Source organism: Hemitrygon akajei, chromosome 29 (genome assembly GCF_048418815.1).
Source record: "Hemitrygon akajei chromosome 29, sHemAka1.3, whole genome shotgun sequence".
Lineage (NCBI taxonomy): Eukaryota > Metazoa > Chordata > Chondrichthyes > Myliobatiformes > Dasyatidae > Hemitrygon > Hemitrygon akajei.
Window position 1 is genome coordinate 23,251,206 of NC_133152.1, and position 19,473 is coordinate 23,270,678.

General features: G+C 41.6%; 1 protein-coding gene across 1 annotated transcript; it reads right to left on the bottom strand.

Moving 5' to 3' along the window:
* Window positions 1–3,934: 3,934 nt before the first annotated feature.
* Window positions 3,935–18,380, bottom strand: agmat (agmatinase (putative)). The gene is made up of 7 exons (XM_073031878.1): window positions 18,113–18,380; window positions 8,401–8,603; window positions 8,210–8,258; window positions 7,267–7,462; window positions 5,822–6,001; window positions 4,596–4,680; window positions 3,935–4,157 (listed from the first exon to the last, which is right to left on the bottom strand). Exons 1-7 carry the CDS (start codon window positions 18,358–18,360, stop codon window positions 4,084–4,086), a joined length of 1,035 nt encoding a protein of 344 aa, XP_072887979.1. The 5' UTR covers window positions 18,361–18,380; the 3' UTR covers window positions 3,935–4,083.
* Window positions 18,381–19,473: the final 1,093 nt, after the last annotated feature.

Sequence of the window (19,473 nt, forward strand, 5' to 3'; positions counted from 1 at the left end):
CCATTGGGAGTTGGTGAGTGAGTGAATTTTTAAAGCAGGTGGGTAATACAATGAAGATATGAGTCATTGATAGCAGAGTTTGCATAAGTACTTGAATTCTTGTACCTCAAGTTTTGTTTAATTTTTTTTCCCTACCTCCCCGTCTTCCTTGTGCATGGCACATTAACCAGCAATCGTTGGGAAATGAAAATAGACAGGGCAGCTACCTCCAGCTTCCCACCTCCTCCCCCTCCCTTCACTACAGGAGAAACAAATACACTGCTGAGAAAAAGAAAGAAGCTTTATTTCAGCCCTGTCCTCTATTTTGGAATTGAGTTAGCAGACTTTTCTGAAGTTGCCAGTTAGTCTTTATGAAACTTTACTTTGCCTGGTGCACTTTTTAGCTGTTCTCTTTCCCCACTACCCAACCCTATTCTTTTCTACCCCCACCTCCCCATGCTGAAATATTGTAACTGAAAGTTAGTCTGAGTCAAAATGACTCCGCTTAAGTCGATAATGTCCTCAAAAGCCCTAAGATGCATTTACCAAGAACTGTCGATGGTAATCAGGAGTAGAAACTTGGCATATTTCACTTTCCCTTCCCCATCTTGCGTTCCTTAGTGCAAACTTGTTTAACCCCTTCCACTCCACCCCTGCTGCGTTTCACTGTTGATCATTTAATGCTTGAACCAAACACGGATTGATCTTACTGAACAACCCCTAATCTTCTGACCTGGCAAACAATGCCTCTAACCAATAGAATGAGAAGTGTTTTGAAACTAGAATTTAATTGTAGTTTTAATCTCAATTCCAGGAAGTGGATTAAAGTTGTGTAAGTCTATTGGTGAATCAGAGTTTGGACATGTGGTCTGCTTTAGATTAGATCAAATATTAACAGAGCTGAGCTGTAACTGTTCACTAATGGACTGAAATAATTTATTCTGCACGGTTGCCTGTAGCAGTATCTAATTCAAGTAATGTAAACTGTATTTAAAATATTTATTAAATTTTAGAAGTTTAGGATTATTTATAACTGGCTTGCTGTCCATTTGTGTCACAGCAAGAGAATGGAGTCTGAAATAAAGGCAGAGAATATTGGATATTTATGCCCTGTTGATCAGCATTGGAGAAGACATGGAGTGTGAAAGATAATGGCCTAAAAATTGTGCAACAATCCTTTTTTTCAGAAGGTAGCTGTTGGCGCATGGCCTAGTGGATAAGGCATCACACCTAGTGATCTGAAGGTCACTGGTTCGAGCCTCAGCTGAGGCAGCGTGTTGTGTCCTTGAGCAAGGCACTTAACAACACATTGCTCTGCGATGACACTGGTGCCAAGCTGCTTGGGTCCTAGTGCCCTTCCCTTGAACAACGTTGGTGGCGTGGAGAGGGGAAGGCTTGTATGGGCAACTGCCGGTCTCCCATACAACCCTGCCTAGGCATGCACCCTGGATCTCACGAGACTAACAGATGCCTATATAAGCTGGATGACCAACAGTCGTGCACAGCAGGCAGGCTAGCTTTCTGGCAGCATGTGCACCACAAGAAAATGTGGTGCTGAAGTTGATGTATATTTCCCTTGGTGTCCCTTCGGGATCCTTTCCAGCACTGTTCCCCTGCTAGGTGAATGGGTCAAGTGGATTGCTTGATGTGCCCGTTAGTGAAGGTGGGTAACTTCCACTGAGCCCCTAATTCTTGAATCCCCAGCTTCCATCGCTTCAGTTTGGGGGGGGGGGGGGGGGGGAATGCTCCTTCTGACCAACCTTTCTTTCAAATTTTGATGGAATATAGTTAAATTATTTTAGATCTGCTCAGGAATTCAGTTGTATTTAAAGTATCTAATTTATTTTTTTACCCATCATCATTAGCTAAGGCTTGAGTTGATATCCTCTTACGCAATTTTTCTTTAAATTAAAAACATTACCAAAAATATTATTTCATAGTGTTCAAATTTCTGATATGTCACTCCTGGCATGAAACCCATGACTCTTAGATCATATCTATAGTGGCTTTTTATCTCACTTTTATTTCCCTCTTTGCAAGAGACTCAGCTAATCTTTCATACATTGTGACCACCACTTGCACAAAACAAAATTAATCCTGTCCTGGCCCAATTTTTTTTTTAATAGTGATCTCTCAATACTTATTAGACATGAGAGTCCTTAATATTAACTTTCTGATTCCTTATTCAGTCCTGATGAAGGGTCTCGACCTGAAACGTCGATTGTTTATTCATTTCCATAGATGCTGCCTGACTTGCTGAGTTCCTCCTGCATTTTGTGTGTGCTACTGTGGATTTTATGCATCTGCAAAATATCTTGTGTTTTACTTTCTCCTGGCTGTCACTGGGTAAAACTTGCAATAATCTGTTCTGTGTGCTTTAACACTTCACGGGCTAGTGTCTTTACCCATTCAGTTATCACAGAATAAATTTACAAAAGAATCTCATTTTTTAAAATTTTGCAACATTTAAATTGATATCCAAAGTTCATTGTTTGCAGCACTGAATGTCTCTGACATGATATGCCACTTTAAATATGCAAAATGTAGGCATCTATTTTAAGTAGAATAACATTTGTATTTATTTGCAAGTAATTAGCTGTACTCAAAAAAAAAAATTGCACAATTAAAACCTCAGAAGGTGCCCTTGATAAAATTGTATACTTGTACAGTCTACTATGGTCTGGTGTGTTTTGGTAAATTAAAAGTTGTACAGTTGTGCCATGTTTTGGGTGAGATGTGTTTATAGAGACCTACATACATGTTAGAAAACTGAATTGTCATTGTCATTACTTGCATGATTCCTCTAAATCCATGCATGAAAGTAATAATTTAATTTATTTAGGGTTTAGGGTTACAGCTCAGTAACAGGCCCTTCCAACTCAACAAGCCCACGTCACCCAATTGCACGTGTGTACCGTTAACCAACTAACCCTTATGTCTTGGGAATGTGAGAGGGAACTGGAGCGTCCAGAGGAAACTCACAACAATCATGGGGGAGAACGTATAAATCCCTTCCAGGACTGTGTCGGGAATTGAACCCGGGTCGCTGGCACTGTAATAACGTCATGCTAACCACTACGCTACCGTGCTGCCCCTTCTGTATGAGTACCTCAGAGGCCCGTATAGTCTAGCCAGCAATAGATACATCCAAACCATCTAAGTCAATCTAGAAGTTAGGATCACGCTGCACAGGATGCTGAAAGCAAAGGACAACCTGTCCTTTCATTCTGATCTAATAAACAGCCATTACATCTTTTTATTCCATTACCTCATCTGCTTTGATCCGCACCCCCTATTCTCTGCGGATCAGTCTGCAGATCATGTTTCCCAAAGCACCATGGTTTATTATTGAAGGAAGCTCTTGTACAGCGGTACTGAACGGAGCCCTTAAAATGCTCAGTCCAAGCCAAACTGATGAAGGGTCTCAGTACAAAATATCAACTATTTATTCCTCTCCCTGACCTGCTCAGTTCCTTAGCATTTTGTGTGTTACCCAGCGAAATCCCTTGTGTGTTAAGCAATGGAAGACCTTGAGTTTAGTTTGCTATTAGGAGGTTAGTGGCAAGGTTCTGTTCCTGTGAACACGTTCATAATCTAAACAGTTTGAAGTCAGAACTGCAGCCACAAATGAGTTCTCGCGTGGCAGAAGATGCCTGCAGCAGCTGACAAATTTAACCTGCCAGTTTCCCAAATGCTCATGCATATGTACAGCTGTTCTTGTATCATAACCTGGGGAGGACTTGCATATATCATATAGATATTAAGAGTTATTCATAACCAGAAATACTTTAAGTTTGCCTATCTGTGATAAGAAATTACTGCAGTTTAGATAAGTAAGCATTTTTTAATATTACTATAATCTTGGCTTATAAACATAGCCATTCTGCAAACTTAGCATATTCAGTTTTCATGTGATGTGCGCTACATTGTAAGTTAGTTGAAGCTTCACACCGTGTTACAGCACGTTAAAGATTCTTTTTATTATATCTTCTATTGTGTACACAGCAAGTTAATTGGAGCTGTTATAAAATGGATTTGACTGTAAGAAGGTGAATCCCCAGCTTGAGCTTATGTTAGCAGTTTAACCCAAATAACCCGTAAATCTCAATAATACTTAACATTAGGCAGAACACAAAGCATCTCAAAGAGCAGATTGGCGGCTGTCAGAGCTGTGTTACCTGAAAGAAAAAAATACGCTTAAATGGTATGAATTCTTTTCCCTTTTATATGTTTGTAATATTACTATTCTTATTTATTCTTCATTTTAGCACCTCTTGGCAGTGGTGCTGACACCATATACGGGTTAGTTTTCCTGGGTTTTTGGAAGCAGTGGGAAAGGGCTCAACCATCAGTCACCCACCACTTTCCTTTCTTTGAATTCACAAAATAGGTTTTCCAATTTGTACTATTTAGCAATAGGGCCTCACTCATACGCACCACTCCGTGCTTAAGTACTTGCATGTACTTTGTTCACTTCAATGGCAAATACCACCAACTCATCTAAGCTGTCATTTGACAGTTTCATAATTATGAACAACTCTGTTAGTCCACTTTGTATAAATGAGCACAATTCCTCAGATATGTTGATACAAAATTTAATTTGAATGTTTTCTCACCAGTAGTATCGTATGCTGGTGCAACCTCAACCAAATCACAGCCGATTATTTTCATCCCCCGACACCCTCGGATAATTTCCAAAGCCTGCGAACACACAAGGAACCGCTTTCTATTTCCACATTACATTCAAAATTTAATGAATGATCTGAGTAGCCAAGAAGTCTTCCTTTTAACCTGTAATATTGTTAAGACCATTCTGTCAAATGTTCCACATATTTTGGTGGCCACGCAATTGGAAAGTTGGGTCATAATCAGTTTAGGTTGGAGGCAGTGTTGTTTAAAACATGGATGCAGCGAGTAATTAGGAAATTAACAATGTCCATGGCAAGGGGAGTTGAATACAAAAAGTGGAAGTTATTCTTTTATGTTAGGTGTAGATGAGACTACAGCTGGAGTCTCCTTATTCAACAAAGAATGTTATTGCATTGGTGGCAGTTCAGAGATGGTTTTAACACACTATTATCTGGAGTGGGAGACATTAGGACTAATGAGACTTGTACTTGCTGGAGTTTAGGAAACTGAAAGAACCTGATTGAAAAATAAGATCGTGGAAGTCGACAGGAGTCTAGAACCTGAGTGGGAGAGTCTAGAACTAGAGTTCACGAGTTAAAATTGTAACATCAAAATAATGGAGTTACTTTTTTCTCAGAGTCTTGAGTCTTTGGAACGTTCCTCAGAAGGAAGCAGAGTCTTTGAATATATTTTAAGGCAGAGATAGCTAGGGAATATAATCAAGGTTGCTGGAAGTGGTCATGTAGAGTAAGGATACAATCAGCCCATTAAATGGTCGAGTAAGCCTGGGGGGGTGGGTGTTTGACTCCTGTTCTCAATTTTTCTGTAGCGTGGAGTACTTCAGGTTTCAAATGATCAATGAATGCATTCAGCACAATGGGAAGGGCTTTCTTCAAGATGAGATTTCATTCAGAACCCCATCTACTGGTTACATAAAGTATTTTGCAACATCATTTGTAGACAGAAGATTCTTCTCCCATGATCCCTGGGAGAACCAATACTACTGAAAAGGTCCTAAGACATTTACTATTCTGGGAGAAAAAGCAATCAAATTGATATTATCACCTTTAATCTGATTTTTTTTAAAAACTTTTGTGAAGATAAATGTTTGAAAATTAATCTTCAAGTTATCACTTTGGAAAAACTCATAACGGTGAACCCACTTGTCAACCATGGTTCGTCCTACCGTGGGGTGTTTGTTGTGCTTCGTTACCTGACTTGGTTGAAGACCTGCAATCTCTGGAGTTCCAGTTCCGGGTGCAAAGGCTGGGTCCAGTCCATCAATATCAAAGCTGATGTACACAGGGCCGTCTCCCATTTGTTGCCTCACCTCATTCATTAGTGGAGCAAGGGAACGTAGCCAACAGTCCTGTCCAGTAACTACACGGAAACCCTGGAAACAATAAATGTCCAGGGGAAAAGGACTGATAGATAATTTTTCTTAAACAATTACAAATCATGGGTTTAAATGAACTGACTACATGTACTGCAGAAACAAAAGATTAATATCTAAACATAAAACAGATTGAGGACCAAAAGTGTTAATTCCATGATTTGTTTCAAACCTTCTTTCCCTCTGTTAACAACTTTGTTGTACTCCTCACTATTACAGTTCTGAATCTTACAACATTTTCCCTGTTCATGTACTTGATTAATATTTATGGACACTTTTTTATGTGCTGCCTCCTTGCTCATGCTCTCTGTTGGCCTCTCTTTCTTCCATTCTACCATCATGTAATGAATTTGGTCCATACTTCTGTGAACAAAATACCATCTATGATTTTTCCCCTTTGCTGTTTACTCCATTTTGGTCATCCAGAAACCTTTGCTTTTTAATTTCACTCCCCAGCTCCATCATGAGAATGTACCTAGATGAAACATTTCCACCCGAAAGTACTACCCCTCCCCCTTCAATTACAGTTTTGCCTACCAACTTTGATATTATTGAATAGCTGAGCAGGCTCCGTCGGCCAAATGGCCTACTCCTGCTCCTATTTCTTATGTTTTAGGAGAAAATAAAGTCAAAGGAGATAAGTATGTAAAAATGAATAGAAGCACACTTAGAGCAGTGGTTCCCAACCTTTTCTATGCCCCACACCCTTAGGAAATGTTTGATTAATGTTCGCACCCCCTACAAAAGTAATATCACATTTGAAGATGAATAAGTCTAATTTCTAATTTTTGAACCACATACAATACTGCGGGTGAACAAACTGAACTTAAAAAAATAAGTTTTTAACTCAGTGCATAAAATGCAAATATTAATTGAGCAATTAGATTCTAATTTATTCAGAAAAAATTGTAAACAGTAAATTGATGAGACTCCTCAACTCTGAGGTGTAACTCCCAGGTAACACTGATGAGAATCCTCAACGCTGACTCGGGCAGTGGGAGACTGGAGTGAGTTTACGTCTCTCTCGACTTGGGCAGCGGGAGACTGGAGTGTGCTTGGGACAAACGTTACTACCACTTCTCAAGGCACACTGGCAGCTGGCTGAGTGATGACTCGTGACTTGTCACTCAAGCACACAAGCCACTCTTTGTCGCACCCCCTGAAATTCCATCTCGGACACCCCAGGTTGGAAACCCCTGACTTAGAGTTCACCTGACCAACCAGATAGCCGTGTTATTAGCACTATAAGGGGAAATATATGTTACCTGTTCTCGGCCCCAAAGATAACCATCCAGTTCATAAGTAGAACCCCGGAGCCCGATCTGTACTACCCGTTTGCAGTCAAGCAATCCCTCATCCACACAGCGCCTGAATGGCGTCCCGTGGCATATTTTCTCTCCAAGCACAATATCACTTGTGTCTGCGTGTGCGTCAATATGAACCAATCCTACTGGACCATATCTGATTTTAAAAAGAACAAAAGACCATCACGGACAGCAAGTAGTGAGTGTTTAATTTCCCTCCTCCTTTACATATCCAGTTATTTCTTCTCTTACTTTTCAAGTTATTTGAACAGCTGCCAAATGTTCTTCAGCTTTAGAGTTTATACCATTTGTGGCAGGATTTTAACTGGTAAATCGCAGAGACAACCTTCCAGGAAAGAGGCAAGTTGGTCATTAAGTCTGCGTTCAGTTAATTGGTATAATCTCTGGACCAGCTTGTGCAAAACTACTGGCCCTGGTACTGCATGATGGGAAATCAGAGCAGGATGCCCAACCCTGACAAATATCCACCAACCTTTCCCGGAACAACATAGAGAGTTGGCTGGCTATGATGTTCCTTTGGTAGAATATGCAGTCTTGATTCATAACTAGTGACCATGGATAAAATACTGAAAGGGATATAGCTGCAGAAAGAAACCTCAAAGTTTAACATATTCAGGGAAGAAGAGGAGAGAAAAAGGATCAGAGGAAAAATATTTTCCTCTGCACAGGTAGTAATCAACTGGGAAAGTTTCAGGTAAAACCAAGTGAAGTTACCTTCCCACAGGCCAGCATACATCCCCAGGGGCATGTACAAGGAGAATCAGATTTAATATCACCAGCATATGTGGAGAAATGTGTTAAATTTATGGCAGCAGTACAATGAAAATACAAAATTTAGGATGTCACATGCATTTCAATTACAATAATAAGCAGAAAAACTTACTTGTCTACCAATGCCTGTAGTATTGGGTATGTTATAGTGTGATCACCACCTAGGTCACATCAAACACATACAATTAGTGATTTCTGATATGCCCCGTAACATGAATCAAAATTCTTTTTTTGCCTTCCTATAATTTATTAAGTTTTTCTTCCTACTCCCCAACTGACAGAAGGTGCCACACAGTTTCATACCCATGGTGAGGGGGATACAGCCAGTGGATACAATCTTCTTAAAGGATTCCCTGATAATCTTGCAGCTCTCCTTCAGGTCATAAAGATTCACGTTGATGTCACCAATGTCAGCCACCATCAGAGACTCAAAAGGGGCTGCCTTAGTACCACCGTTGTATGCTCTGACCATGGCCGACTCTGCTCGGATATGTCGAGGACCGAACCTAAACAGAGAAGCAAAAAGGGAAGATAATTCTACTGTGATTTGCAAATAATACCACTTGTAATTTTCTTTATCAACTTAAAACACTTAACATTTTGCTTGCAGATTTTGCTTTCAGCAGAGAGGAAAATACCACAGTCAACACCACACCCAAATATAGTGCAGCTAGCCAGCTTCAATCGCTGAACAGGATGCCTTTGACTGCTTGCTCATATTTAGAGTCTGATTGACATCCTGCATGATGGATTGTTTGGAATAGGAGATTAGCACTGAATAGAAGAACCGGTGCAATTTGATCATGACAAATAACCTGCCTAACCTGTAAAATCAGATGGGCAAGACAAACTTAAGTACTCACTATTTACGATTAAGAATGTAATTGTAGTAATTAAATTTAAACCAGTTAACCTGATGTTTTGGAGGTACAAAGTCAGAGACCAGAGTGACAAATAAATCTAAATTCAGTTAAATCATATAAATTGGAATACAAGGTCAGTGCTAGAGAGTGATTGTATTGAAACCATCTGTTGCATGAGTAATCTCTGGGAAAGAAAACATATCCTCTGTTTTTAGCCTGTCTTATATATACTCAGTGACAACTTTATTAGGTACATCCTGTATCTCATCAAGTGGCCACTGTGTGTGTTCATGGTCTTCTGCTGCTGTAGCCCATCCATTACAAGGTTCGATGTGTGTTCAGAGATGCTTTTCTGCACACCACTACTGTAACACATGGTTATTTGAGTTACTGTCAGCTTGAACCAGTCTGGCCATTCTCCTCTCATTAGCAAGGTGTTTTCACCCATAGAACTGCTGCTCACACCATTCTCTACAAGCTCTATAGACTGTTGTGTGTGAAAATCCCAGGAGATCAGCAGGTTTTGAGATACTCAAACCACCCTGTCTAGCACCAACAATCATTCCGTGGTCCAAGACATTTAAATCACATTCCTTCCCCTTTCTCATGCTTTGTCTGAACAGCAACTGAAATTCTTGACCATATCTGCATGCTTTTATGCATTGAGTTGCTGCCACACAATGAAATGGAAGTCATTTTGTTGTACCAAACTAGTCCAACAAAATAAAATGGAGAAAATTAGGTACCGACCAGGTATCAAGCGCAGACATTGATGATAACAGGCTGGTCATCTATTGTTAAGAGAATGTGATCCTTCATACTGACAATGGATCCAATGCGCTCTTAGGCTGTCATGCATAATAAAAGCAGTGCTGAATGTCTCCCACTGCATGCAACATGTGCCTTCCTGCTGACAAATCAGTGCTCATGTTGAATTCTGATACAGCAAAAAGAATACAGAATGGGTGAGTGAGTTGATTTCCAAGAATGATGCAGTAGCAACACCACATTCTGAGAATTGAAGGACAAAGTTTCCAAAATGCACCTGTAGAAGCTGTGAAGGAAACAGGGACACACCCTACTAATTGTTGCCAATCCACCAGCCACATATAGCTGTCCACTTAGCATTGATCATCTTACAGCAACTAAATCCAGTCTTCATTCTGAGGCACCCTTCTTTGTAAAGTAGCTCTGCCACCATGCAGAATGGAAGAGATTCAGAAAAAATTTTTGTAGCCTACAAATAGTTTCCATCAGCAAAGGCAGAATTGTCTCTTACTAGAACTGAACAATATGGCCTACTGTATTCTTCCCTCAATGGTGCAGTCAATCCTGTTCAAGGAGAAGCATAGAAGGTCTATTAGGGGCTGCTGTATACCATGAAAATTTAAATATTTACTAGTCTGGAGAAGCTAGGATAGAGGATAAAACAAAGGAATTGTCTGACAATGGTGCAAACCAAAACTCTAGTCTTGGCTCATTTAGTCAGGTACAATGCAATCAAACAACAGAAATAACATCTAACTTCATCTTTGCCTTGCATATGAGTGAAAAAGACAGTATTAATGAGTGGTTGACTCATCTCATGATCCTCCTGAGGTCCTACCATCATTCAGACAATTTGATTAGTCCACATAAAGTAACAGGTTGCAATATGCACAACAGAGGAAAGGATCCCCAGATCTATGATCACACTTGTAACCACATTATTTTAGTATCCACCCAAGGATGAAAACTCTTTATCAACATAAAGCAGGTGAAATGTGATCCAGTTGCCCATATTCCCAACAACCTTCTCTCTGTCATTTACTAACTTTTGCTTTGATGGATGTTACCAAAGCTACCCACTCTCAGGTCTTATTACAGTGTAAGCGTGGAGAAAAGATCTAAATGTTGGATGAGTAATTTAGACATCAAAGCAGCAGCATCAAGGTGCCCTGGCTAATTTACAGTGAATGAGAATCAATGGGAAAGCTTCTCTGATTGGAATTGTACCCATAACAAGGAGGTTGGCTGTAGGTGTTTATGGCCATTTATCTCAATCAGAGAGAAATGCATCAATAAAACATGTAAAATCTGCTTCTGCTGCTGTCAATGGGTCTGGATGTCGAAGAGTGACTCCAAGAGAAAAAGAGCCAATAAACCTTGCTCCTTACCTCAAAATCTATCACGATCATCTTCAACCCAGAGTCTATAGAGCAGGATGAGCCATGCTCACACAGAAGAAACGTTATAATCGGTAACCTTAAGGAAGAGGGCAAAAGGATGTATGATAGATCTATAAATCCGATGCTGGCCTATACTATGAAAAGGCCCCTCACAGACAGGTTTCAAACATTCCTTTGAATCCTATTTGGCTCTCTGGGCCTAAATCAGCCCAGAACAGCTGGGAGTATACAGTGATAGCTGGCAGAATATTAGGATCCTTGAGGAAAGGCATTATGTTCATATACAAGCTGCTGTTGGGGGGGGGGGGGGGGGGGAAGGTGGAGAGAGAGTAAAAACAGTGAAATTGATGACTCAGTTGGACCATGCAATATTAGCTGTTCTTCATGCAAACCACGGGCAAATCTTGACCTTGAGTCAACAGGGTATTAATCAACATAAAATATAATCATGGGCCTCAGGGAGAAGGAGATGATGTGCCTTATCAAATAGTTCCCTGAACAGACTGCCAAAGCTATTTGCAAATTGGCTCAACACCAGAAATCTCAAATAAGTGCCAAGACTCTGCTTTGCTGTTCTCACAGTTCTGGAGTCCTCGTCCCACACCATGAGGCAACTGTGGTGTGGATGAGATAGTTATCCATCGCCTTGTGAACTGTCTGTAAAATAATGCAGAGGTCCTTGTCAATACTCGTTATGAGACTGTATGCATTTTGGGCAGCTTCCCGGGATGTGAACTGTGACAAATGTCTACTAGAAGATCATAAACTTGGTAAAAGATGCACTTTGACCTGCTTGAAAATTGCTGGTTGTCCAGTGCAAGGAGTTATCTGCATGGAATGCTGGCAACTGATGCAAGATACAGGAATACACTCCGAGGGGACACACATTCCTGGCACAGTCATTACTGAAGGTGCTGCACAGTCTAGGGTCCTCTTGCCACCAGACACTATAATGATCTCACTGATAGAATGATTGGGAGCACAAGATGGATTCAGGACACCAAGCAGTCCTTCCAGGTGAGGCCTACCTACAAATCTGTTGGGGTCGTCTAGTGCATCTGGTGCTCCCAGTCTGTGAGACCCAGCGTAAACTTGGTGACTGCTTTGTTGAGCACCTCTGTTCCATCTGTAAAAGAGGAATTTCCAACTGGCCAACATTTAAATTCGTATCCTCAGTCCTGTTCTGACATGTCACCCCATGGCTCCTCTTCTGCTATGATGAGGCCACCCTTAGGGTGGAGGAGCAACACCTCATATGCCGTATTGGTATCTTCTAACCTGATGGCATGAATATTGATTTCTCCTGGCAACTATATTTTTTCTTTAGTTACCCCACCCTATTCTAGCCTCTACCTCTTCCCCTTGCCTGCCTATCACTTCCCCCTGGAGCCCTTTCTCCCATGATCCATTCTCCTATCAGATTCCTTCTCCAGTCCTGTCTTTTCTACTTATCACCTCCCAGCTTCTTACTTCAAGCCCCCTCCCCAATCCCCACCAGCCTGGCTTCACCTATCACATTCTCGGTTGTCTTTGTTCCGCTTTCCCCTCCTTTTTATTCTGGCATCTTCCCCCTTCCTTTCTGGTCCTGATGAAGGGTCTCAGCCTGAAACATCAACCGTTCATTCATTTCCACAAATGCTGGGTTCCTCCAGCATTTTATGTGTGTTGTTCTGTACTTCCAGCATCTCAGAATCCCTTTATGTTTATGACAAGTGGGTGTCAAGTTGACATAATGCAAATATTGTTAGTGGATACCCTGATATACTTGGTACAGTGAATGAGGACGTTACAATGTTCTGCACTGCTTAATTTTATTTTTAGTGCAAAAGTAGAAGTTGTTAAGAATATTCATAAAGACACTCCTAAGTCTAAACATCAAGGTTACAGTGGGATGTCTGTTCATGGTTGCACAAGCTTCTGTTCCACCACAACTTCTCAAATGCAGCAAGATATAGTTTAGGGCCAATAAATGTAACATTTGTCTCATTAACGACCTTGTCTCAAGGATGAAGAAAATGAAACTAGAGGTAGTCACATAAGATCAATTGTTATACTTATAGTGGAACTTGAGTGATATAAGACTGTTAAAAGCGGAGATTTAGAGAGAAACCATAATATATTCATATCTGCACTGACACAGTTACATAAGACCATAAGACAGAGGAGCTGGATTAGGCCATACCTCCTATTATAGACAATAGACAATAGACAATAGGTGCAGAAGTAGATCATTCGGCCCTTCGAGCCTGCACCGCCATTTTGAGATCATGGCTGATCAATTCCTTATCAATACCCAGATCCTGCCTTGTCCCCATATCCCTTGATTCCCTATCCATAAGATACCTATCTAGCTCCTTCTTGAAAGCATCCAGAGAATTGGCCTCCACTACCTTCCGAGGCAGTGCATTCCAGACCCCCACAACTCTCTGGGAGAAGAAGTTTTTCCTTAACTCTGTCCTAAATGACCTACCCCTTATTCTCAAACCATGCCCTCTGGTACTGGACTCTCCCAGCATCTGGAACATATTTCCTGCCTCTATCTTGTCCAATCCCTTAATAATCTTATATGTTTCAATCAGATCCCCTCTCAATCTCCTTAATTCCAGCGTGTACAAGCCCAGTCTCTCTAACCTCTCTGCGTAAGACAGTCCAGACATCCCAGGAATTAACCTCGTGAATCTACGCTGCACTTCCTCTACAGCCAGGATGTCCTTCTTTAACCCTGGAGACCAAAACTGTACACAATACTCCAGGTGTGGTCTCACCAGGGCTCTGTACAAATGCAAGAGGATTTCCTTGCTCTTGTACTCAATTCCCTTTGTAATAAAGGCCAACATTCCATTAGCCTTCTTCACTGCCTGCTGCACTTGCTCATTCACCTTCAGTGACTGATGAACAAGGACTCCGAGATCTCTTTGTATTACTCCCTTACCCAACTCTATACCGTTCAGATAATAACCTGCCTTCCTGTTCTTACTCCCAAAGTGGATAACCTCACACTTATTCACATTAAACGCCATCTGCCAAGTATCTGCCCACTCACCCAGCCTATCCAAGTCACCCTGAATTCTCCTAACATCCTCATCACATGTCACACTGCCACCCAGCTTAGTATCATCAGCAAATTTGCTGATGTTATTTTCTATGCCTTCATCCAAATCGTTAACGTAAATGGTAAACAGCTGTGGTCCCAATACCGAGCCCTGTGGCACCCCACTAGTCACCACCTGCCATTCCGAGAAACACCCATTCACCGCTACCCTTTGCTTTCTATCTGCCAACCAGTTTTCTATCCATGTCAATGCCTTCCCCCCGATGCCCTGAGCTTTGATTTTACCCACCAATCTTCTATGTGGGACCTTATCAAATGCCTTCTGAAAATCGAGGTACACTACATCCACTGGATCTCCCCCGTCTAACTTCCTGGTTACATCCTCGAAAAACTCCAACAGATTAGTCAAGCATGATTTACCCTTGGTAAATCCATGCTGGCTCGGCCCAATCCTATCACTGCTATCTAGATATGCCACTATTTCATCCTTAATAATGGACTCTAGCATCTTTCCCACCACCGATGTCAGGCTGACTGGTCGATAGTTCTCTGTTTTCTCCCTCCCTCCTTTCTTAAAAAGTGGAATAACATTAGCCATTCTCCAATCCTCAGGAACTGATCCTGAATCTAAGGAACATTGGAAAATTATTACCAATGCATCCGCAATTTCCAGAGCCACCTCCTTTAGTACCCTAGGGTGCAGACCATCTGGACCTGGGGATTTGTCAGCCTTCAGTCCCATCAGTCTTCTCATCACCGTTTCCTTCCGAATGTCAATCTGTTTCATTTCCTCTGTTACCCTATGTCCTTGGCCCATCCATACATCTGGGAGATTGCTTGTGTCTTCCTTAGTGAAAACAGATCTAAAGTACTCATTAAATTCTTCTGCCATTTCTCGGTTTCCCATAACAATTTCACCCAATTCATTCTTCAAGGGCCCAACATTGTTCTTAACTATCTTATTTCTCTTCACATACCTAAAAAAGCTTTTGCTATCTTCCTTTATATTCCTGGCTAGCTTGCGTTCGTACCTCATTTTTTCTCCCCGTATTGTCTTTTTAGTTAAGTTCTGTTATTCCTTAAAAACTTCCCAATCATCTGTCCTCCCACTCACCTTAGCTCTGTCATATTTCCTTTTTTTTTAATGCTATGCAGTCTCTGACTTCCTTTGTCAACCACTGAGGCCCCTTTCCCCCCTTTGAATCCTTCTTTCTCTGGGGGATGAACTGATTTTGCACCTTGTGCATTATTCCCAAGAATACCTGCCATTGCTGTTCCATTGTCTTTTCTGCTAAGCTATCCATCCAGTCAACTTTGGCCAGCTCCTCCCTCATGGCTCCATAGTTTCCCCTGTTCATCTGCAACACTGACACCTCCGAGCTGCCCTTATCCTTCTCAAATTGCAGATAAAAGCTTATCATATTGTGATCACTACCTCCTAATGGCTCCTTTACTGCGAGATCGCTTATCAAATCCTGTTCATTACATAACACTAAATCCAGAATAGTCTTGTCCCTGGTTGGCTCTCGTACAAGCTGTTCCAAGAATGCATCCCGTAGGCACTCTACAAGCTCCCTATCCTGTGGTCCAGCACCAACCTGATTCTCCCAGTTCACCTGCATGTTGAAATCCCCCATAACTACTGCGACATTACCTTTGCCACATGCCAATGTTAACTCCCTATTCAACTTGCACCCAATATCCATGCTACTGTTTGGTGGCCTGTAGACAACACCCATTTGGGTCCTTTTGCCCTTACTGTTCCTCAGTTCTATCCACACAGACTCTACTTCTCCTGACCCTATGTCCCCCCCTTGCAAAGGACTGAATCTCATTTCTCACCAACAGGGCCACCCCACCCCCTCTGCCCACATTTCTGTCCCTACGATAGCACGTATACCCTTGTACATTCATTTCCCAGGTCTGATCTCCCTGCAGCCATGTCTCCGTTATCCCAACAACATCATAGTTACCCATTCGCACCTGGGCTTCAAGCTCATCTGCCTTATTCCTGACACTTCGTGCATTCAGATATAGAATTTTTAACCCATTTCTCCTCTTTCTGTTTGAATCGCTGCCTATTGTGCTTAACCCAGCTCCCCAAACTCCCATCGGACTATATGCCCCTAGAATTTTGTTGTCCTTCCTACATTTACTTATTCTTGCAACACATTTAACTCCATGTTCCGTCGTTGAGTCTGCTCCGCCGTTCAATCATGGCTGCTTTATTCTTTTCCTCTCAAACTTATTCTCCTGCCCTCTCCCCATAAACTACGTCACCCTTACTAATAAAGAATCTACCAACTTTCTCTTTAAATGTACCCACTGACTTGGTCTCCACAGCTGCATATGACAATGAATTTCACAGATTCACTACACTCCGGCTAAAGAAATTCCTTCTCAAATCTGTTCTAAAGGGATATCCTTTTATTCCGAGGCTCTTCCCTATGGTTCCAGACTCTCCCACTACTGGAAACATCTCTCCATGTCCACTCCATCCAGGCCTTTCAATTTTCAACAGATTTCAAAGAGGTCCCCCCCATCCTTCTAGACTCCAGCGAGTATAGGCCCATCAAACACTCTTCTGATGTTAACCCTTATATAACTGGAATCCTTCCTGTTAACCTCCTCTGGATCCTCTCCAACACCAGCACATCCTTCCTTAGATTCTTGATTGGTCATGGGATGAAGGGATACAGGGAGAAGGCTGGAGATTGGGGCTGAGAGGAAAATTGGATCAGCCATGATAAAATGATGGAGCAGCCTCGATGGGCCAAATGGCCTAATTCTGCTCCTATATCTTATGGATGAACATAACAAATTACTGCTTTATTTACTGCCGTTTGATAGTAATCATTCAAATATCCTTAAATTAATTTGTCATGTTCTTGCTATCTATATATAAGCATAATTCTTTTCTGTGGTGTCGGTGTGATAATGGTGTATGAAACACCTCGTTAATTAGATTGCAGGATTATGAAACCTATCATACTTGAGCTCAGTCTGTCCTATTGCCATTTTATATGTTCCCAGGAGAAAGAATCTCAGCGTTGTATGTGGTGGCATATACTGTATGTACTCTGACAATAAATTTTACTTTGAACTTTTTGGATTAGTATTTTAATGAAGCTCCTGTGAACTCCTTGGGGTGCTTTACTACCTTAACAGTGCAATACAAGTACAAATTGTCACTGTTGTTGAGAGATTACATCATCAAAAGATGTGGTCAAACTAGCATTTATCACCTTTCAACCGAGCGGGCTACTGGTATATTTCAGGCGGTGGTTAAGAATCAATTATGTGTGTGGAGTGACAACGGGCAGACGGACTAAAGGTGTCAGAATTCTTACCCCAAACTAAACGGGCTTTTAAACTATTTCAGTCCTTTCATAGCTGGCGCTGACTCTTCAATTACAACTTTTGTCATTGTCTGTGTTCATTTTCTCCAGCAGCCGTACTGGCATTCTAACTTACGATCCTCGACTGGGAGACGTACCATGATTTACATGCACTGCATCTATTTATCGTTACGCATCCGTGCTCACGGGCAAGGATCTCCTCTGCATGGGCTCGTCCAATCTTTCTGATGCTGGTTTAGTTTCCCACCTTTCACCCCCTACAGCGAAGCTCAGCGTAAGCTCCAGGATCGCTCGGACTTTAAACATGGCAACCTTTGGAACCCAGCTCTGAATAACTGTTACGTTGATTCACCCTTCCAAATTCTATTCTCACTTTTTCGCACTTTCTACTCTTCTGGAACACCAGTTTATGTTCAGTTGCTATTATAATCTGCTACAGCTGTACCTTTTGATCATTACTCGCTTTTCTGTTGGCACAGGTCCCTTTTGCACCACTCAGTGGCTTCTGTGTTTCCAAATTAGGGGCTGATTGTACCCTTACAAATTACAACTGATTTCCTTCTTGTTCCATACCTGGCACCAGGGCGATTCGAGGTGCCGATGTCCAAAGGCACTCCGAGAAAGGCAGCATCCAAGCCTTGCGAGGAATCCTGCACTGGGAGCCGCATCATGGAGCAAACTCCGACAGGACGTGCCACTTCCGTGGCACTCTTGGGCATGTTCAGCCTTTTCGAGGAGAGACTCCGGCTGGACACTAGGCGCAGCAGCCACGGGCGGCCCCGCAGCACGGAAAGGACACGGCGAAAGGGAAACCCCTCCATGTTTACTGAGCGCTCCGACTTTTGACCGGCGCATGGCAGTCCAGTTTAAAGGTGCGCTACCGCCACTGATTGGCTAGAGCTGGGGAATAAAACCCCTCCGAGTTTTCATTTGCGAAGAAAAATAATTTCAGAACGTATATTGTATACATTTCTCTGACATTATACGTAACTACTGAAACTAAATTACCCTCAAAAGCCCTATAGATTGTAAATAATGAAATACAATATTGTGAATTAAAGTCACTTCCATAACTTAGTTTTTAAACGAAAACCATCAACTCGCAAAGCTAGCAGTGCTGCCTGCATTTGCTTTCCTTCAACCTTAAAGCTTCATATTGCAAAAGAACGTGTTCAACTGTTTCATGCGCACCCCAGAGTGAGTTTCCCAACAAAATACAAGGAATAATTAAGCATAATACCTGTATGCTCAATTCTAAGCTGTGTCAATATAATTCCTCCCTTTCTTGTGTTACCCCTTCTCCCATCAATCCAACAGATTCATGTATTCTGTAGAGGTGTCTCCCCTAATGCCCATTATTCCACAAATCTTGCCATAACCCCCTAATTCTTGGCCCCGTAGCTTTTGATTTGCTAAGAGGAAGGTCTATATCCACAGTCGAACTTTTTTTTTACCAGCTATTTTTGGCTAAAATATCAACCCATCATTCCCCTCCACGTGAGAAAATGACATGTAAACCAATACTTTGAATGTGAAATAAAGTTTGCGGAGCTTCCAGCAGTAACTCTAACCTGCTAAAATTACCCATTTTAAGGCTAATCACACCTGAAAAGGGGATTACAACCTTACAAGGACATATTTCCGCCACCCACTGCAAGCCCAAAATGATGGCAAAGACTGATAAATGGTAAGAAAGTGATTTCTTTATTGTTTCTTGTAATTCAGCCACATCAGCATTTCCAATTAAATTATCTTTTGATCCATCAGTAAAAATGGTTAACATCTCACAATAATTTCCTTTAACATACTGATGAACCAACAGACACTTTGGACTTTTGGACTTCATTAAATCATACAACCTAAAATCAACTAAAGTCATGTGGTTGGGGGGTGGGGGGAGAACAAGGTGGGGTCACCGAAAAAGCTACAGTGGG